The following is a 22,615-nucleotide window of genomic DNA, read 5'->3' as shown; positions in this document are numbered from 1 at the left end:
TCAGTGAGCAATCGCTTGATGATTAACAGTAAAGTGAATGGCCATGTCCAGACTATGTATGGTTGGGACAGTGGTTGGATAGAGGGGGTGGAATTGAGGCTTGCATTCTGTGATCTGATTTCCTCCCTAAGATGAAGATTCCCGGGATGGCAGGACTGACATATGAAGAAAGACTGGATCGACTAGGCTTATATTCACTGAAATTTAGAAGAATGAGAGGGGATCTCATAGAAACATATAAAATTCTGACGGGATTGGACAGGTTAGATGCAGGAAAAATGTTCCCGATGTTGGGGAAGTCCAGAACCAGGGCTCACAGAATAAGGGGTAAGCCATTTAGGACCGAGATGAGGAGAAACTTCTTCACTCAGAGAATTGTGAACCTGTGGAATTCTCTACCACAAAGTTGTTGAGGCCAGTTTGTTAGATATATTCAAAAGAGAGTTAGATGTGGCCCTTACGGCTAAAGGGATCAAGGGGTATGGAAAGAAAGCAGGAATGGGATACTGAAGTTGCATGATCAGCCATGATCATATTGAATGGTGGTGCAGGCTCGAAGGGCTGAATGGCCTACTCCTGCACCTATTTTCTATGTTTCTATGAAAGAAGAATTCACTGCCTGGTGGAAGCATATTCAATGGTAACTTTCAAAGGGAATTGGATATATACTTGAAACTGAAACATTTGCAGGGCGATGTGGATAAGAGCAAGAGAGTGGGACTAATAGGTTAGCTCTTTCAAAGAGCTAGGACAGGCACAATGGGTGGAGTGGCCACCTATGCTGTGCGATTCTCACAACATACTGAGAAACTGGACCATGTAATTCTGCCCCCTAGTGCCTTTGCATAAACTGGTCAAAACCTGTAAGTGGAAAATGTCACCAGAATTAGGAGAAAGGTGTTCAGTGCAAATCCCATTTACATGAAAATATTACTTTGGGGGAGATGTTAAACCAAAGTCCCACATGCTTGTTCCATGATTTAGTTGAATGTTAAAGATCTCACAACACTTTTCTAAGAAGAATAGGGCTTTTCTGTATCTTGGCCAACTTTCCCCTTTCACCCAACACCGATAAGAAGCTCACTCATCTCATTGCTTTCTTATGGGATTTTGCTGTGTGCAAAATTACTCTCATTTGCCGACATAACAGTCACTGCACTTCAAAGTAAAACACTGTGTGAAACCCTTTCAGATATTATGAGATGCTATATAAATACAAGTTTCTGTCTTGGGAAAATTAATAATCACATTAAAATATCTTGATAATATTAAACAAAACGTTTATCCTAGTAGTTAGAGTCATAAACTCTAGTCACATCTCTGGCTCTCCCTGTGGCTGCTTCATCAAAAAAGATATACTTGGATATAAATCTCCTTCTCCCCTTATTTACTTACACAGTAATACTTCCTGGTTATTAAGTAGCCCATTTTGAGCAGCGTCTATGTTCTTTCTCCCAATACACCTCAGTAAATGGTGGTAGTTTCTTTTTGCTGTGTCTAATTCCATTCTTCCAATTTTGTACTTCGAACAGTAACAGGCAAGAATCAGTTATACATTTGCATTGAACTTGTCGCTCAGTGTTATGAATAAGTCTCTGGTCGCCAATCTTGTAACTAAATATTCATGTCCCACTGCTAGGATTGTGGGTATAATTCAGAGGGCTATTTAAGTTGGTAATTTCTGATTTCAAAATTGGACCTGACCTCAGCTTACATGACCCAAGAGCTGGCGAGTGAGTCAAAGAAGCTGACCACTCGTGATACGTGAGAGTGCAGAATGCATCCATCCTGGCTTTTTAGGTGGTTGACATTAGCATTAGGATTTGGGGACCAAAAATATACGGAAGGTGCATGAAATGCAAAGGTAGCATGCATTCTGTAATTTCCTCCAGCCCGACAACCCAACAAGATCTTGGCATTCCTCCAATTCTGGCCCGTTGTGCATCCCCAATTTCCTTCATCCCACCATTGGCAGCTGTGCCTTCAGCTGTCTAGGACCTAAGCTCTGGGACTCCCTCCCTAAACCTCTCTACCTCTTTACCTCTCTCTTTTTCTTTAAGGCTCCTTAAAACCTACCTGTTCAACCAGGCTTTTGGTCACCTGTCCTAGGTTCCCCTACTGTGTCACATTTTGTCTGATAATGCCCCTGTGAAGCGCTTTGGGATATTTTAAAAGCGCTATATAAATGCAGATTGATTTTTTTTTTTTGCATTGCTCTCAGTGGATGGTCTTGAGGTGCACTATTGCCTGTAATTCTGCCTAGCCTTTGCAGGAGCATCTCATGATGGTGAATGCCTCTCTTATTCCTGGGTAGCTGTAACCTAATTTAGTGTACCTCGATCTTCTGAGTTGAATCTGGTGATCACTTTGCCTTGGCTGGTGAACTTGGCCTAGGGGATCCTGAATGACAGCATCTAGTTAATATTTATTTTTAGAACTCTTAAGTTTCTTATCTGATCCCAGTTGTATAGAGGTAACGGAGGCAGTACTGTACACCTATGGGTGTGCAACTTGATCCTTGGCCAGTTTTGCCTGGGAGGACTCCAAATCTTGAGATATTGGTTATACTGATGGAAAGGTGAGGGTAGGGAGAGTCTGAGAAATAGAGATTTTGTGGTCTGCAACTTGTACATTGCCCTTGCCTTTGTCTTCTCACCCATCCATCCTTCCACTTTGTATTTCTTGGTTGGTACATATTTCAATACCAAGTGTTTCTACGATTAGTGTAAAAGGAGGAGTGGTCATTCCGGGAAAGTTGGCGAAGCTGAAAAGTAAGCATTTTAGATGTTTAATGTTACAGTGCTTAAGTATAGTTTGTTGACTATTTTGCTGAATTCCGTGCCTTATAACGATACGAGCTTCCCTTGAGCTCAGAGGGGTATATGGATACGAGCTGCCTTTGAACGCGCGAGGAATATATGGATACAAGCTTCCCTTGAGCTCGGAGGGGCTTAAGGTTACAAGTTGCCCTTGAGCTCAATGGGAGGGGTATATGGATACGAGCTGCACCTTGAGCTCTGGAGGAGCATATGGATATGAGGGGTCTCTCTTTCTGGAGTGACATAGTCAGGACTTCACTGATATTATTAGGACCACTGGAGCTTATGCTTGTTGCTTTTGCCCTGAGCTTGGGTGAGGAGGCATTATTCAAGGTCTACGATGCGAGTGTTTTCTGGACTCTGCTGAGACCATGTTCCCAGTTTCCCGTTTTTCAGGTCTGTGATTGCACTGCTAGTTGTGAGTATTGGTGTGTCTTTCACTACACTGGAGCACAGAGTGCTTATTCCATTTAGGGATGGATTTGGTGAGGTGGGGTTGGGGAATTTAAGTTGATAACAATGAGGCTGCTGTCAGGGGAGTTGAGAAGAATGTTTAAGCACCGAGTTGTTATGATCTGTATGCATTGCCTGAAACGATGGTGGAAGCAGATTCCATAGTAACTTTTTAAAGGGAACTGGATATGTACTTGAAAATAATAAAATTACAGTGACATGGGGAAAGAGCGCGTGGGTGGAACTAATTGGAGAGCTCTTTCAAAGAGCTGGCACAGTCATGATGGCCAGAATGGCCTCCTGTATTGTACGATTCTATGATACTGCAGATTTAATTAAAAACAGAAGACAAGATTTCTTACAGTTGACAGTCATCATCCTTCCCGTGTAATAACATAACTTACTTGGAACAAAACAGACGTCCAAGATCTCCACATAGTTTGAGCCTACATGAAGCAATGTGATGCTGTGATCTGGCAATAAAAGACTGTTAAACATTCTCCTCAGCGATCAATGGCTGACTCTGAGTAAGTACCCAGCCAGTGAGACTCGCCTTCCCCATGTTGATCTTTCGGATGAGACATTAAACCGAGGCCTTGTCTGACCTCTCGGTTGAATGCAAAGGTTCTCGAGGCAATATTTGAAGAAAAGCAGAGGAGTTCTTCCAAGTATCCTGGCTGATTCATATTATCTGGTCACCAGCACATTGCTGTTTGTGAGACCTTGCTGTGCGCAAATTGGCTACCGCGTTTCCTACATTACAACATTGATACACTTCAAAAGTACTTCATTGGCTATAAAGTGCTTTGGGATGTCCTGAGGTCATGAAAAGCACCATATAAATGCAAGTTCTTTTTGTGACTGACTACAGTTACCGTGTAAGTGGCCTTGTAACGAATGTGATGCCGAGTCCTGCAGACCCCACTTGAATTCTGTGGTACACACTACACTGTTACTGTACTGGCTGACTTCACAGAAATGGAAATCTCCCCAACATTTTATATGAGACTGCAATTATTAAAAGGATTGGTAACTCTGGGAGGCAGTACACTCCCCACCACTTAGCACAGGCAGGCGCATATATTGGGCAAATGGGGCTAACCACATGTCATTACCATAGATGACAATTACAAGATGCTGCTTATAACATAGTAATCGTGGCGACTATTTTGGGCAGTACCTGCCCTGTACTTACCCATTTAAAAAAAACTGCTGATTTAAGATAAAGTGGGGTATTCAATCAGTTGCTCACATCTCTTAATTCCCTGTATTATACTGAGCGATGTCGAAAATTCTGCTGATTTCAACCAAAGTCAGGTCTTCAAGCATTTCTTTGCAATCAGTTAAAGTGCGATTGCCTTAGCGATGAGATTCTGGATGCAACTACTAACAAGTAGGAGATGACCATTTTTGCTGAATGGCGATGACCATATTTAAAAAACAAAATGTGGGTTACTTTGCGTTTTGGTTTATACGCCATCGCATATAGCGGGTAAATCGCGTTAAAACCAATATGCCCAGTATAACCAGTGGGGACTGTAATGTAACGGTAAAGTGGTATCGCTCACAGGCAGTAAGGTGACAAGATGGTGGGCTGGATTTTCTTCCACTGTACCGCCAGATATCAGCAAAGGACGATGGGAAATGGGGCGGGTGACTTGCCACCAGATTTACGCACTCAAACTGGAGCTGGAAATATTCCCCACTCTAAGGGAAACTGGGCTGCATTTAAGTCACGGCAGGGCAAGGGAAACCAGCTCATTTCCCTACCTCCCACCTGAAGTAGCACATAACCAGGTGACAACCAAAGAGGTGTGGCAGTACATACAGCGGCAGTTAGCAGGAAGCCCGTAGTGGCCAAGTTAGAGGAAAAGAGCCTCATTGTGGCCACCTCTACTATTTTGCCTCAAATTCAAAACAAAATAACTTTCAGGGCATTTTAATCCCTTAACTCTATGGAGCATTACAGTGAGTGTTAAAGGAGGCAGTAACTCCAGGGGTCAGAATGTTAAAGGAGACAGTAATGCTAGGGGTCAGCGTGTGTGTTAAAGGAGACAGTAATTGTAGGCGTCAGTGTGTGTGTCAAAGGAGACAATAACTCGAGGGGTCAGTGTGTGTGTTAAAGGAGACAGTAACTGTAGGGGTCAGTGTGTGTGTTAAAGGAGACAGTAACTGTAGGGGTCAGTGTGTGTGTTAAAGGAATCATAGAATCATAGAAATTTACAGCACGGAAGGAGGCCATTTCAGCCCATCATATCCACGCCGGCCAACCAAGAGCTATTCAGCCGAATCCCACTTTCCAGCTCTTGGTCCATAGCCCAGTAGGTTACGGCACTTTAAGTGCACATCCAATTATTTTTTAAATGTGGTGAGAGTTTCTGCCTCTACCACCCTTTCAGGCAGTGTGTTCCAGACCCCCACTACCCTCTGGGCGAAGTAATTTCCTCTCATAGCTCTGCTAACCCTTCCCCCAATTACTTTAAATCTATGCCCCCTGGTTGTTGACCCCTCTGCCAAGGGAAACAATTCCTTCCTATCCACTCTATCCAGGCCCGTCATAATTTTATACACCTCAATCAGGTCTCCCCTTAGCCTCTGTTCCAAAGAAAACAGACTCAATCTCCAATCTTTTCTCAGCCAAAATTCTCCAGTCCAGGCAGCATTCTTGCAAATCTCTGCACCCTTTCCAGTGCAATCACAGCTTTCCAGTAATGTAATGACCAGAACTGCACATAGTACTCCAGCTGCGGCCTAACCAGTGTTTTATACAATTCAAGCATAACCTCCTTGCTCTTGTGCTCCATGCCTCAACTAATAAAGGCAAGTATTCCATATGCCTTCTTAACCACCTTATCTACTTGGCCTGCTATCTTTAGCGATCTGTGGACCTGCACTCCAAGGTCCCTTTGTTCCTCTACACTTTTCAGTTTTGTACCATTTAATGTGCATTCCCTTGCCTTGTTAGACCGCCCAAATGCATTACCTCACACTTATCTGGATTGAATTCCATTTGTCACTGTTCCACCCACCTGACCAATAAATTGATATCTTCATGCAATCAGCAGCTTTCTTCATTATCAGCCGCACAGCCTATTTTAGTGTCATCTACAAACTTCTTAATCATACCCCAACATTCAAGTCCAAGTCATTGATATATACCACAAAAAGCAACGGATGCAGCACTGAGCCCTGTGGAACCCCACTGGATGCAGCCTTCCAGTCACAAAAACACCCATCAACCATTACCCTTTGCTTCCTGACTCCGAGCCAATTTTGGATCCAACTTGCCGCATTGCCCTGGATCCCATGGGCTATTACTTTCGTGTCTGACATGTGGGACCTTATCAAAAGCTTTGCTAAAATCCATATACACTACATCATCCGCATTGCCCTCATCGACCCTCCTGGTTGCTTCCTCGAAAAATTCAATGAAGTTAGTCAGACACGACCTTCCATTAACAAATCCATGCTGACTGTCCTTGATTAATCCATGTCTTTCCAAATGAGCATTTATCCTGTCCCTCAGGATTTTTTCTAAATTTTCCCACCACTGAGGTTAGGCTGACTGGCTTGCAATTACTCAGTGTATTCCTTTCTCCCTTTTTAAACAAAGGTACAACATAAGCAGTCCTCCAGTCCTCTGGCACTACATCTGTAGGCAGAGAAAACCGGAAAATGATGGTCAGAGCCTCTGCTATTTACTCTTGCTTCTCTTAACAGCCTGGGATACATTTAATCTGGGCCTGGGGATTTATCTACTTTCAAAGTTGTTAAGCCTCTTAATACTTCCTCTCTCACGATGTTTATCTCATCTAATATTTCACACTCCTCCTCCCTGATTGCAATGTCTGCATCGCCCCTCTCTTGTGAAAACAGAAGCAAAGTATTCATTAAGAATCATACCCACATCTTCTGCCTCCACACATAGGTTTCCTTTGTGGTCTCTAAAATAGGCCCCACTCTTTCACCAGTTATCCTCTTGCTCTTAATGTATTTATAAAACATCTTTGGGTTCCCCTGATTTCACTTGCCAAGTTTATTTCATGCTCTCTCTCTTTGCTTTCCTGATATCTGTTTTTATTGCACCCCTGCACTACTTATACTCCTAGAGTCTCTGCAGTATTGAGTTCCAGGAATCTGTCATAAGCTTCTCTTTTTTTCTTTTTATTTTCTGTATGTCCCTTGACATCCAAGGGGCTCTAGATTTGTTAGCCTCACCCTTTTTTTTAAGGTAACATACTTGCTCTGTACCCTCAGGATCTACTCCTTGAATGCCTCCCACTGCTCTGACACTGATTTACTATCAAGTAACCGTTTCCAGTCCACTTTGGACAAATCCCATCTCGGCTCAGCAAAATTGGCTTTACCCCAATTGAGAAATTTTATTCCTGGTCCACCTTTGTCCTTTTCCATAACTACCCTAAATCTTACTGAATTATGATCACTAGCACCAAAATGCTCTCCCACTGATACCCCTTCCACCTGCCCCTCTTCATTCCCCAAAACCAAGTCCAGAACTGTCCCCTCCCTTGTTGGGCTTGTTACATACTGGCTAAAGAAGTTCTCCTGTATGTCTTTTAGGAATTCTGTACCATTCACATTCCTTTTTTCCCAGTTAATATTAGGGGAGTTGAAATCCCCCACTATTAGAGCTCTATAGTTTTTGCACTTCGCAGCAATTTGCCCACATATTTGTTCTTCTATCTCCCTCTGACTGTATGGGGATCTATCGTACACTCCCAGTAGTGTGATCACCCCTTTTTTGTTCTTCAATTCAACCCATAAGGCCTTGTTTGATGATCCCTCTCTCATATCATCCCTTCTCACAGCTGTAATTGTTTATTTAATTAATATTGCGATCCCCCTTTCCTTTTTTACCTCCCTCTATTCCGTCTGAAAACCCTATAACCAGGAATGTTGAGCTGCCATACCCGTCCTCCTTTCAGCCATATCTCAGTAATAGCTATGATAGCGTATTTCTAAGTGTCTTTCTGTGCTTTCGGTTCATCTGCCTTATTCCCTTTTCGCCTTGCATTGAAGTATATACTATTTAGTGGTTCCAAACTCCCTGTTGTCTATTTTCCAGTCCTTGTATCCACTGTCTTCCAAATTCACTTTCTACTTTTCTGCTGCCCAATTCCAGCTTTGCTTCTCTCCCCATTGAATCTATTCTCCGGTTCCCATCCCCCTGCCGAGCTAGTTTAAACCCTCCCCAACAGCATTAGCAAACCCTCCTGCGAGCATACTGGTCCCAGCTCTGTTGAGGTGCAACCCGTCCGGCTCCTCCCAGAAACTGTCCCAATGCCTCAGGAATCTAAAGCCCTCCCACCTGCACCACCTCTCCAGCCACACATTCATCTTCTCTATCCTCCTATTTCTGTACTCGCTAGCATGTGGCACCGGCAGTAACCCGGAGATTACTATCTTTGAGGTCCTGCTTTTTAAAAAAAGGAGACTATCTCTAATGGTCAGTGTGCTGAAGGAGACAGTAACTCTGCGGCTCAGTGTGTGTGTTAAAGGAGACAGTAACTCTCGGGGTCAGTGTGTGTGTTGAAGGAGACAGTAACTGTAGGGGGTCAGTGTGTGTGTTAAAGGAGACAGTAACTCTAGGGGTCAGTGTGTGTGTTAAAAGAGACAGTAACTGTAGGGGGTCAGTGTGTGTGTTAAAGGAGACAGTAACTCTAGGGGTCAGTGTGTGTGTTAAAAGAGACAGTAACTCTAGGGATCAGTGTGTGTTAAAGGAGACAGTAACTCTAGGGATCAGTGTGTGTGTTAAAAGAGACAGTAACTCTAGGGATCAGTGCGTGTGTTAAAAGAGACAGTGATTCTATGGGTCAGTGTGTGTGTTAAAGGAGACAGTAACTCTCGGGGTAATAAGAACAGAAATAGCTGAAAATCTCAGTGGGTCAGGCAGCTTCTGTGGAGAGAAACAGAGTTAACGTTTCAGGTCGATGACCCTTCGTCAGAAAGCAACTCGAGGGGTCAGTGGGTGAGGAAAAGAATGTTTGAAGATCAGGCCCTCAAAACTGTCACCAAGCTCATGGTCTACAGGGCTATAGTAATATCCGCCCTCCTGTATGGCTCAGAAACATGGACCATGTACAGCAGACACATCAAGTCATTGGAGAAATACCACCAACGATGTCTCCGCAAGATCCTACAAATCCCCTGGGAGGACAGACGCACCAACGTTAGCGTCCTCGTCCAGGCCAACATCCCCAGCATTGAAGCACTGACCACACTTGATCAGCTCCGCTGGGCAGGCCACATTGTTCGCATGCCAGACACAAGACTCCCAAAGCAAGCGCTCTACTCGGAACTCCTTCATGGCAAACGAGCCAAAGGTGGGCAGCGGAAACGTTACAAGGACCCCCTCAAAGCCTCCCTGATAAAGTGCAACATTCCCACTGACCACCTGGGGGTCCCTGGCCAAAGACTGCCCTAAGTGGAGGAAGTGCATCCGGGAGGGCGCTGAGCTCCGCGAGTCTCGTCGCCGAGAGCATGCAAAAATCAAGCGCAGGCAGCGGAAAACCAGTCCCACCCACCCCTTCCCTCAACGACGACCTGTGACAGACTGTGGTTCTTGTATTGGACTGTACTGCCACCTAAGAACTCATGTTAAGAGTGGAAGCAAGTCTTCCTCGATTCCGAGGGACTGCCTATGATGATATAGGAGACTGTAACTCTGGGTGTCAGTGTGTCTGTTAAATGAGACAGTAACACTCGGTGTCAGTGTGTCTGTTAAAGGAGACAGTAACTAGGGGTCAATGTGTTAAATGAGACAGTAACACTCGGTGTCAGTGTATCTGTTAAAGGAGACAGTAACTAGGGGTCAATGTGTTAAATGAGACAGTAACACTCGGTGTCAGTGTATCTGTTAAAGGAGACAGTAACTAGGGGTCAGTGTGTTAAAGGAGACAATAACTCTAGCGGTCCGAAATTCAGAGTCTCAAAGAAACCTGTTAATGCCCGTTTGCGGGGCCATTCCTAAAAATCGATTGGCCGCCGCTTTGGGGTCAACAGGCCACTCGACCTAAATTCAGGTCGGAGATTTTTCGGCCTGGACCCCATCCCGCCCGAGTAGTTGCACCGGCAATAAAAAAGCAATAAAAATATTTACCTATCGATATTCAGCTCCATCCGTTGATCCCCCGCTGCGTTGTGCCCTCGGCAGATTTTTCTTCCGGTGCACCATCTCCGCACTGAGTGCAGCCTGGCAACGCGGCCGACCTTAAATGGGAGGGCCCACTTCTGCGGCCACAATGCAAACATTTTTGTCAACCGACTTGCCAATCAGACGGCAAAATACCGACCCCGGGTTCGGCTGGGCCGCCAACAGGCAGCCTGGCACCCCTCTTGGGTTCCAGGTCGCTGGCCCGGCTGAAACCCTCCCTGGTAGCTCGGTGGCCAACGTTCAAATCTCTCTCCTTTTAACGGAGGGGAGAGAGCCTGGTGATGCAAACGCGCTGTGACATCACCGCATCTCCACCGCTGATTGACAGTGGTGGATGCCCTGAGCGACCCATTTTCAGCCTGGTTTTGAATCTATAAGGGCCGCCCCATTATGATCCATTTCCTGCAGGACTTTGAAAAAATGTTGAAATCCTGAAAATGGATCTACTTACCGTACCAGGCGTTCCAGCAGTAAGTACCGGTCAAAAACTCCTAGGTGCGCCTAGTTTCTGGTGCACGTCAATTTCGGCCCCTAGGTGTCAGCATGTGTATTAAAGGAGACAGTAACTCTCGGGGTCAGTGTGTATGTAAAGGAGATAGTAACTCTCGGGGTCAGTGTGTGTATTAAAGGAGACAGTAACTCTCGGGGTCAGTGTGTGTTGAAGGAGACAGTAACTCTAGGGGTCAGAATGTTAAAGGAGACAGTAACTGTAGGGATCAGTGTTTATAAGGAGACAGTAACTATAGGGATCAGTGTTTATAAGGAGACAGTAACTATAGGGGTCAGTGTTTATAAGGAGACAGTAACTCTCGGGGTCAGTGTGTGTGTGTGTGTGTGTTGAAGGAGACAGTAACTCTCAGGATCAGAATGTTAAAGGAGACAGTAACTGTAGGGTTCAGTGTTTATAAGGACACAGTAACTCTAGGGTTGTGTGTGTCTGTTAAAGGAGACAGTAATTCTAGGAGTCAGTGTGTGTGTATTAATGGAGACATTAACTCTAAAGGCGACCTAAAAATCAGATGGTGGGTGGAGTAAACACAGGAGATCCAGCAGTTAACGGACAACCATGATGTGCATGGATTCTTCAGTGCAGTCATGACCACCTAAGGCTCAAGCACCCAAGGCGCAACCCCATTGCTGGCCAAGAACGGTGAGGTACTCATCAAGGACAGAGAGGCAATCAGTGTCCGTTGGAAGGAGCATGTCGAAGATCTCCTTAACCGAGACTCTGTCCCTCTGCTACCTGCCACCATCTCGGCACAACCCCAGCCTGGCACGAGGTAGAAAAGGCCATCCGTCAGCTGAAGAATAACAAGGCAACAGGAGCAGATGGAATTCCCGCCGAACCACTAAAGCATAGCAGATAAGCACTTTTGGCACGAATACATGACCTCATTTCTCTCATCTGGCAGGAGGAGAGCATGCCAGGCGATCTCGGGGATGCCGTAATCATGACCATCTTATTTTATAAAAAAAAGGGGACAAGTCCGACTGCAGTAACTACAGAGGAATCTCCCTGCTGTCAGCCACAGGGAAAATCATTGCAAGAATCCTCCTCAATCTCCTCCCAGAGTCGCAATACGTCCACTGAGGGGTACAACGGACATGATCGTCACCGTGCGACAACTACAGGAGAAATGCAGGGAACAGCACCAGCCCTTGTACATGGCCTTCTTTGACCTCACAAAGGCCTTTGACACTGTCAACAATGTAGGGACTATGGAGCGTCTCCTCCGTTTCGGCTGCCCTCACAAGTTTCTCACCATCCTCTGTCTGTTCCACGATATCATGCAAGCCGTGATCCTGACCAATGGACCCACCACAGACCCAATTCATGTCTGGACCGGGATCAAGCAGGGCTGTGTCATCGTACCAACGCTCTTGTTGATCTTCCTTGCTGCAATGCTACATCACACCCTCAGCAAGCTTCCCACTGGAGCGGAGCTAAATTATGGAACAGATAGGAATCTATTCAACCTCCGCCACCTCCAGGCCAGATCCAAGGTTGTCCCATCCTCTGTCATTGAACTACAGTACGCAGACGATGCCTGCGTCTGCGCACACTCGGAGGCAAACTCCAATCATCGTCAAGACCCTCACTGAGGCATATGAGAGCATGGGCCTTATGCTAAACATCCATAAGGTAAAGGTCCTCTATCAACCTGATCCCGCCACACAGCACTGCCTCCCGATTATCAAAATCCACGACGAGGCTTTGGACAATGTGGGCCATTTTTCTTACATCAGGAGTCTACTGTCAGCAAGAGCAGACATTGACGATGAGGTCCAACACCGCCTTCAGTGCGCCAGTACAGCCTTTGGTCGCATGAGGAAGAGAGTGTTTGAAGACCAGGATCTCAAACCCGGCACCAAGCTCATGGTCTCAGGACAGCAGTGATACCCGCCCTCCTGTATGGCTCAGACACCTCAAAGCGTTGGAGAAGTACCACCAGCGCTGCCTCCGCAAGATCCTGCAGATCCATTGGCAGGACCGATGTACCAACGTCAGTGTTCTCGCACAGGCCAACATCCCCAACATCGAAGCATTGACCACGTTCGATCAGCTCAGTTGAGCGGGCCACACCGTCCGCATGCCTGACACGAGACTCCCAAAGCAAGCGCTCTACGCGGAGCTTCGACACAGCAAGCGAGTCCCAGGTGGGCAGAGAAAACACTTCAAGGACTCCCTCAAAGCCTCCTTGATAAAGTGCAACAACCCCACCGACTCCTGAGAATCCCTGGCCCAAGACCGTTCAAGGTGGAGGAAGAGCATCTGGAAAGGCGCTGAGCATCTAGAGTCCTATCACCGAGAACAAGCAGAAAACGAGCGTAAACAGCGTGCCTCAACCCAGGCTCCCCAACCACCCGTTCCTTCAACCACTTTCTGCCCCACCTCTAACAGAGACTATAGGTCCCGCATTGGACTCCTCAGTCACATGAGAACTCACTTTTAGAGTGGAAGCAAGTCATCTTCAACACCGAGGGACTGCCTATGATGATGATGAGAAAGGAGACAGTAACTCTAGGGACCAGTGTCTGTGTTAAAGGAGACTAACTCTAGGGGTAATAAAAACAGAAAATGCTGGAAATCTCAGCGGTTCAGGCAGCATCTGTGGAGAGAAACAGAGTTAACATTTCAGGTCAATGACCCTTCAGAAAGTAGCTCTAGAGGTCAGTGTGTGTGTAAGTCTAGGGTCAGAGTGTTAAAGGAGACAGTAACTCTTGGGGCCAGTGTGTCTGTTAAAGGAGACACTAACTAGGGGCCAGGGTGTTAAACGAGACAGTAACTCTTGGGGTCAGTATGTTAAAGGAGACAGTAACTGTAGGGGTCAGTGTGTCTGTGAAAGGAGTCAGCAACTCTAGGGGTCAGTGTATATTAGAGGAGACAATAACTCTAGGGGTCAGTATGTTAGAGGAGTCAGCAACTCTAGGGGTCAGTGTATATTAGAGGAGACAATAACTCTAGGGGTCAGTGTGTATTAGAGGAGACAGTAACTCTGGGCGTCTGTTTGATGTTAATGGAGGTCAGTACAGAAAATGAGTAATCATTTGTTGTGAATGAGGATGGGCATTCAGCTCCTCTTCGTAAAAAAAAATGATCCTAAAGTCTCGCACTATATCATCCAATTGTATTTTAGATGATTGCAGGGTTTTACCGCACATGTCTCCTTCGGTATCTCTTGTTAAACCTTTCTTTGAGTCACCAATGTAATGCTTTGTGTCCTGTCTTGGGCTCAATGAGATGACATTCTTCTTGTCTACAGGGCTAGACTGGTCTGAGGACAGCGAGGAGGAGGAAGAGGAGAAAGATGAACGTGTGCCTCCTTGCCAGTATACGTGGACATTGCGGGACAAATGGTCAGCTATTCGGCCCGAGTGAGTACCATCTGGGTAATCATTCAGCAACATGTTGGGACCCTGGTCCGGAAACTGATGACTTGGCTTTGTAGGCACGTTTGACCTTTTTCTACTGAAATAGACCCTGTCCACAAATACATGGCATGCACACACTTAGTATAAAGAATGACCTTTTGTAGATTTACATCTTTGATCTCTTCATTGGTTAGACCACACTTACTGTGCGCAGTTCTGGTCTCCATATTACGAAAAGTGCAGAGAAGCACTGGAGTAAGTGCAAAAAAGATTTAAAAGGATGATACCAGAACTGAGGGTACAGCTATCAGGAAAGGCTGAACCGGCTAGGACTTTTTACTCTATTTTTTAAAAAAAAGAGAAGGTTGCGAAGTGACATGATAGATCTTTATAATTATGAAAGGATTCAATAGGGAAGATATAGTGAAGATGTTCCCACGTGGGGAGTTCAAGACTAGGCATCATAAATATGAAATAGTTACTACTAAATCCAATGTAGAATTCAGGAGAAACTTCTTTACTCAGTAAATGGTGAGAATGTGGAACTCGCTACCACAAGAAGTCGTTGAGGCAAATAGCATAAATGCCTTTAAAGGAAAGCTATTAAAGTACATGACAGAGAAAGGAATATAAGGATTTGCTGATGTGGTTAAATGAAGTAGAGTGGGAGGAGGTTCATGTGGAACATAAATACTGGCACAGACCTGTTGGGCCGAATGGCCTGTTTCTGCGGTGTACATACTTTGTTATCACAGTGATGGGCAGATCTTTGCAAGTTTCTCTTCCTTGTTGCTAGTTTTCCTTAAAACTTACAATTCCCATTGCCCTTTCACTACTGCGACCTGGATTCACAACCAGCCTGGCTTGATTGGCTGGAAACCTCCTCTGTCCTTTGACTGCAAGGGGTCCTACATGAATTGTATTAGGACAGCCATGGTGCTGTTATTAGTTTGCTTGGACCAACAGCGCAAAGCTGACTTCAATCACTACTGAGAGAGAGGGCAGAAGAAGGTGTTTTTTTGTGGGAAATGGGAAAACTGTCATACTAGAAGATTTAATGGAGGTATTCAAAATTATAAAAGGTTTTGATCGGGTTGATAGGGAGAAACTGTTTCCATTGGCAGGAGGATCATTAACCAGAGGACACAGATGTAAGATAATTAGCAAAAGAACCAGAGGGGAGATTAATTTTTTTACGCAGCAAGTTGTTGTTATCTGGATTGCACTCCCTGAAATGGTGGTGAGACCATAATCAGTAGTAACTTTCAAAAGGGAATTAGGTAAATACTTGAAAAAGAAAAATTTGCAGGGCTAATGGGGAAAAGGCAGAGGAATGGGACCCATTGCATAGAGCCAGTGCGGGTGTGGTGGACTAAATGTCGGTATGATTGTATGGTATACTCTGAGGTTGAGCTTCAGGCACAATGTTGGAGGGGGTGGGGGGGGAGTTACACAATTTTATTCAGCATGTTAATTTTACTCTCCTGTAATGCGTCTAATCAAAGTGGTTGAAGCTGACACAAAGTACCAGTGTGCTGAAAATGTTCCATTCCCCAGCACGAACAACATTCACTTGGGTCACAAAATTAAGGAATTGAAGAAAAACAGCTTAAATCCATTAATAATAAATCAGTTATTGCACAGAATCACATGGAATTCACAGCATAGAAACAGGACATTCAGCCCAAAAGGTCTGCGTCGGTGTTCTTGCTCCACACGAGCCTCCCCCCACCCTCTTCAGCTAACTCTTATCAACTTATCCTATTCCTTTCTCCCTTATGAAGTTATTTTGCTTCCCCTTAAAAGCATCTATGCTATTTCCCTCAACCACTCCATGTTCGTAGCGAGTTCCATATTCTAACCACTGTCTGAGTAAAGAAGTTTCTCCTGAATTCCTTACTGGATTTATTAGTGACTACTTTGTATTTATGACCCCTAATTTTGGACTCCCCGACAAGTGGAAAGATTTTCTCTACGTATAACCTATCAAATTCCTTCATAATTTTAAAGACCTCAATTAGGGCACCCCTCAGCCTTCTCTTTTCTCGAGAGAAGAGCCCCAGCTTGATCAGTCTTTCCAGATAATTCTAGCCTCTCAGTTCTGGTATCATCCTTGTGAATCTTTTTTGCACCTTCTTCCAATGCCTCTATATCCTTTTTGTAATATGGAGATGAGAACTGTTCACAGTGCTCCCTAGTGTGGTCTAACCAAGGTTCTATACAAGTTTAATGTAACTTCTCTGGATTGATTATTGAATCATTTTTTTAATATGGCACAACTTACAGTTGTGATAAGATCAAAGTGTAGGGAACACCCAGCAGGTCAGGCAGCCTCTGAGCAGAGAATCAACAAAACGTTTCAGGCTTGCACCCGTCCTCCAAATTGGAACCGCAGTTCAGATGAAGGATCCACAGTCAAAACATTAACTCTGTTTCTCTTTCCACAGATGCTTCCTGACCTGCTGAGTTTTTCCAGCAGTCTTTGTTTTTATTTCAGATTTCCAGCATCTGCAGTATTCTCCTTTATGTTCCGTTTAGCGAGATCACTGGTTATTCGCAGATTAATGTCATACCACCATACCCAATATCTTAAAACCAAGAATCCATAACCTAATCTTACATAAATACACGGTGTCACGTAAAGCTAAAAGATTAGCAAAGCACTTGCCAGTGAAAGTGGTATTTGAAAATGAAAAAGTTCTAATTTGTCTGAAGAATTCTCAACCCTGTGCATGTTGTCAAAATATGTCCTCTAATATCTCACTCTCTTGCATACAAAAAAGGATGAACTTCACTTTATATGCCAGTGCATAGAACAGCTTCGATCAACTTATTTTTTGTGTTTTCTATGGGAGAACAGCATTGCCTAGGATTGGATAAGCATCCAAACACGTTAGCATCTGCACGGTCTACTTAAGGAAAGGACTTGAATTTTTATAACGCCTTTCAGGACATCCCGCAGCACTTTACAGTCAATGAAGTACTTTTGAAGTTTATTCATTGTTGTAATGTGTGGAAACACAGCAGTCAATTTGCACACAGCAGGGTCCCACAAACAAGCAGTGTGATAATGACCAGATAATCTATTTTAGTGATGTTGGTTAACGATAAATATTGGCCAGGACACTGGGGAGTCCTTCCCTGCTGCTGGACTGTCGTAAAAACCCACTTGGTTTGCTATTAAGTGCCATGGGATCCTTTATGTCCAACTGAGGGGGACAGACGGATTTAATATCTCATCCAAAAGACGGCACATCAGACAGTGCAGCACGACCTCAATCCTGCATTGGAGGATTATGCTGAAGTCTCGAGTGGGGCTTGACCCCACAATCTTCTGACTTAAGAGGCGAGAGTGCTACCCACTGGGCCAAGGCTGACAACTACTTAGAATAAATCAGTGTTGCTCAGAATAGAGCTTGTACTCTGTGCAAATAAATGACAAACATTTTAATAGAAAGTATTGCATAATTTCCACGCAGAATATGTGTGCAGTTAGTTCTATGTAATACATCAAGGAACTGGTTTCCAGTGATCAATCTGTAGTAATGGTGTAGCAGTTATCGGCTCTTTTAATGGTAATGTTTTCATGCCTGAAGGCCACACTGTGCAACGATGGACACTTGCAGTACATACTAAGCCTGAAACTATCAGATCCCGGGGTACATAAATACACTAATCAGATACCAGAGAGAGATTTGTGAGTCTATGATTAAATCTGAGTTCAAAATGATAGTTGCAAGCCAATTAGTTCCAGAAGACATCCTTAAATTACTGCTTCATCACTCCCAGCTGTCCATTCTGTGGATCGCACTCCAGCTCCAGACCCCCCTCATACTTTCTGGGGGTGGAATGTTTTTTCAATAGTCATTAGCCAACTTATTAAAATTATCGACAAGAAGAATTTCATGCCCAATCTCAGATTATCGATGAAAGTGACAATGAAGCTGCTGGGTTGTCATTAAAAACCCAGCTGATTCACAATTGAGAAAGAAAGACTTGAATTTATATAGCGCATTTCTGGACTCCGGACATCTCAAAGCGCTTTACGGTCAACAAACTACTTATGAAGTGTAGTTACTGTTGCGTTGCAGGAAATGCAACAGCCAATTTGCGCATTGCAGGCTCCCACAAACAGCAATGAGATGATGACCGAATGATCTGTTTTTAGGTATTCGTTGAGGGATAAATATTGGTCAGGACACCGGGGAGAACTCCCCTGCTCTTCTTTGCAATAGTAGCTGAGAGGGGCTTCAATTTTATGTCTCATCCGAAAGATCAGACCTCTGACGGTGCAGCACTCCCTCTACTGCACTGGAGTGTCAGCCAAGGTTATGTGCTCAAGTCTCTGGAGTGGGACATAAACCCACAACCATGTCCCCATGGCTGTGCAGCTCTCCAGGAGTACTGCACAGCCGGTGAGCTGGCTTTTAACTTGGAAAAAAACGCGCAAGCGCGGACTTTTGAATGGGCCCTCGCAACCCATTAAAGGGGCTGCGCGTGCCCAAAAAGAATTCTGAGGTACGTTGACCCGCAACCTTCTGACTCAGAGTTGAGACCCATTGAGCCATGGCTTGGGGTGAAACTTGCAAAAATTATCGGCAAGCGCAATATCATTCCCCATGTCAGGGGTATTAAAGCTTTTAGTCTTTGTGCACCATGTATCATGGAGCTTTGGGCCACAGCAAGAGTTTAAATCCATGTTCCCATTTGTTCCCACATGTTAATACTGACACATCTTGGTGCCTGATTTAGAATTTACCAACCAACAGCACTAAGAACAGAACTTTAAGTTTAAAGCTCCAGACCCACAAAATTCAAACAGGATAAACCAGCAAATAAGAAATATATCTCCAATAGACTGAGTCGCCTGGGCTCAGGCTACTGGCCCGTGGACATCCCTGCTCTGCCTAACTTTCATTCTCTGACATCCGTACAAGTATGCGGACATGTCAGCTGCCTGGCATCTTAGATGGGGGACATTGTGTTGCACAGAGATTTCCAAATGCTGCCAGAAGTTGGTTGAAGGGAATTTTTGTTAATAAATGATTGCAATCATATTAGCCTAGAATGTTGCCTTAAAAGCACCAAGGTTGTCCATTGTGTACAGAGTACACTATCCAATCCCTGTCTTAAGGCAGCAGTGATACACCGTACCTTTCATGAGTTGTTATGGATTTTGTATTGTGTTGGAGGTCCACCATTTAGGATTTCTTTCCTTTCTCAGCTTTTTGTAACTGGACAGTCTGTATATGTCCCTGGGCTGCTCCTCTCGTGCGTCCAATGAGAGCGGGGTGGACCTACACTTCAAATCAGTTTGGGAGCCGGTGTGAAGGATGGCTCTTTCTCAAAAAGACACAGTCTGCCAGATACTGTTGGTGTACTCGTCTGGTGCAGGGCATTCTCGGATGGCTCCAGATCAACTCCTGCAACAATCTGAAATCCTGGCTACTGTTGAAGTTGGTGGAACCATACTAAGATGCACATGTGGTAAACAACATGGAGCAGCCCACAAGGGACAGAACCCAGAAATGGCACACCTCTGTAAAGTTACCAGATACTACTAGAAATTGATTGAGACGAGAAGAACAATTTCACTTTTGTCAATAAAATGATTGCAACGAATATCTTTCTTGATATCAGCCGCAAAGGTTGCCTTGTATTGGAACAAAACTATTGGAACAAATGAACTGTGTTTTATGAGGGTTAACCTATCTTGCTATGTATTTTATAAGACCAAGACAATGAGGAAGGATGTAGACAGCCAGTACTTCTGAGACTTTGCTTTCCTGTTCAAGGTTTGGTTTGCAAAAAATCTTAGCTATGGTGTTTATGGCTGTAGATATTCGGGTGCATGTGCACATGGACTGTGATTAGGTGATGTATACATTGATTTGGGCCATTTTGTTTAATTTAGCCCATATCCTAGTTTATATGTAGGTGTTTGTGTACAATTCACTCCTAGGATGTTTCTGACCACTTTCTTGATATCTCCACCGTCAATAAGATTGACGGTGTCATTTTGGTCAGAAACTGTTTATATGCCAGCTTGGTACAGTTGGTAGAACTTTTCCTTCTGGTTTTGAAAGTTGTGGGTTTGAGTTACATCTCCAGGACTTGGGTTCATAATCTAGACTGGCACTGCATTACAGCACTGAGGGAGTACTGTATTGCAGGAGGTGCTAGCCTTTAGATGAGCCATTAAAGTTTACTATGTTCCAGAGGATGTTAGAGATTGTGTGGGACTACTTGAAGAAAACCAGGGTGTTTAACAAAACCTCAGGCCAATATACCTTCCTCATATAAAGATACTGATAACTGATAGTTCGTGTCATTGTTATCTGTGGGGCATTGCTGACACAGAATGGTTGCCACATTTGTGTTTGAACACCAAAAAAGTTATTTTTGGAAGCACCTTGAGAAGTTTCAACACTCTGATGAGGTGCTACATGGATGCAAGAATGTCTTTATTTTGATGATTCTCACTGGATATTGTAGTTGTGAGAGGTAGGAACAAAGTTGTGATTGACAGAATGTTTTTTCTCCCTCAGTCTTGACTGCAACCTTTTTTAATAACACTTGTTTTTTGTAGTGGGTTCTTTTGTTATGGTGATACTTTGACCATTGTATAGCTTTTCTTTTCATTGTGGCTTTATAAGGAGGAAACTCTAGGGAGAAGTGCTTTGAATGTTTTTGCTAAAAACAGAGCAAAAATTAGTCCAGGTCAGAGCTTTAAACTTTAAACTTGATGGGTTTGGAAATACTACGTTGGTTGCCAGTGAAAGAACATTGATGTGCTCTACAAGCATATCCTTAGTCTCTTCACTACATCCATGAGCTTCACCATTTCATGCAGCTTGTGGCTGACCTACAGCCCTGTGTTTTGTGAGGACCCCTTGCAAATATTAACCCATTTGCAAAGCTCCTTGCCATAACTTCTGAAAGGCAGTGTCAGCTATCCAAAGAGAAATGGTCTATACAACAGTACTACTACATTCCTCTGACTCTGGCCTCTCGTGCATTCCCCATTTCCTTCGCTGCACCATTGGAAGCTGTGCCTTCAGCAGTCTAGGCCCTAAGTTCTGGATTTCTCTCTCTAAACCTCTTTGCCTCTCTACACCTCTCTCCTCCTTGAAGACACCCCTTTTGACCAAGCTGTCCTGATGTTTACTTTTTTGGCTCTGTCAATTTTTGTCTGATTATGTGAAGTGCCTCAGGATGTTTTACTCCATTAAAGGCGCTATATAAATGCAAGTTTGTGTTACTGGTATATTTTCCGCAGCAGAAACAGAGTTGGTTATTAAATATAGAAAAGTGCAGAAATCTGCTGTGTGAAGAGCAATAATCTGACTTCAACCCCCAGCGATCTTCTTCCAAATTCCCTGGGTTCCTGGGACCTCAAAAACCCAGACCCTGAAGAGGAGGTCTTTTTAAAGTAATTTTTTAGTTGAATAGAGGGGTAATCTAATTGAGGTGTTTAAGATGATCAAAGGAGTTGATAGAGTAGGTAGAGAGAAACTATTTTCTCCAGTGGGGAAGTCCAGCACTAGATGACATAAAGTTAGAGCTAGGCCGTTCAGGGGTGATGTCAGGAAACACATCTTCACACAAAAAGCTATTGAGGCTGGGGATCAATTGAAAATTTCAAAACTGAGATAGGTAGATTTTTGTTGGGTAAGTATTAAGGGGTACAGAAACAAGGTGGGTAAATTGAGTTAAGATACAGATCAACCATGATCTAATTGAATGTCAGACTAAGCTTGAGGGGCTGAATGGCCTCCCCTTGTTCCTATGAAATGTACTGACAGACAAGCTGTTATCCAGCATCAATGCCCCTGGAGTTTTCTTCTTCCATCTGTGCCTTTATCTTTTATTGTTGTGAGTCTTTGGTTTTGTTACGTGTGTGCGTATCATTTATTGGTGAAGACTGGCAATGGAAATGTATTTATCTAATACCGTGAAATTAATACCTGTTGGTTGCTCTGGAGTAAGAGTTTTGCATGGTCCTGTATTTGCTAAATGCTTATACAGACTAGTGGGAAGGTGGTTTTGCTTTGACGATTCATTTCTCAAGGAAGAGCAAAGAGCTTTCCATGCCGGCTGCCAATTCCTTATTTTCTTGGTCGATTATTTTTTTTCCTCAAAGGACACTTGCTTTCCACTAACTTTGAATTTGAATTGTTCGAGTTAGGAGCTTGCATGTCTGATCAAGGTTTATAAGATGATGAATGGAAGGTTTAGAAGGTGATGATCCAGTGGACCATTTGTTCCAAATTTACATAGATTAGGGTGGACCAGG

General features: G+C 44.2%; 1 protein-coding gene across 2 annotated transcripts in view; it reads left to right on the top strand.

Moving 5' to 3' along the window:
* The window catches only part of LOC139259435 (INO80 complex subunit D-like), a 173,238-nt gene that overhangs the window by 71,969 nt on the left and 78,654 nt on the right, over window positions 1–22,615 (top strand). For both annotated transcript variants that reach the window (XM_070874904.1, XM_070874903.1), the window contains exon 4: window positions 14,211–14,322. In XM_070874904.1, coding sequence (XP_070731005.1) covers window positions 14,211–14,322 — 112 coding nt within the window. The remainder of the gene's footprint in view (window positions 1–14,210; window positions 14,323–22,615) is intronic.

This window comes from Pristiophorus japonicus, chromosome 3 (assembly GCF_044704955.1).
Source record: "Pristiophorus japonicus isolate sPriJap1 chromosome 3, sPriJap1.hap1, whole genome shotgun sequence".
Lineage (NCBI taxonomy): Eukaryota > Metazoa > Chordata > Chondrichthyes > Pristiophoridae > Pristiophorus > Pristiophorus japonicus.
Note: the sequence above shows the minus strand (reverse complement) of the source record. Positions and strands in the feature narration are given on the sequence as shown.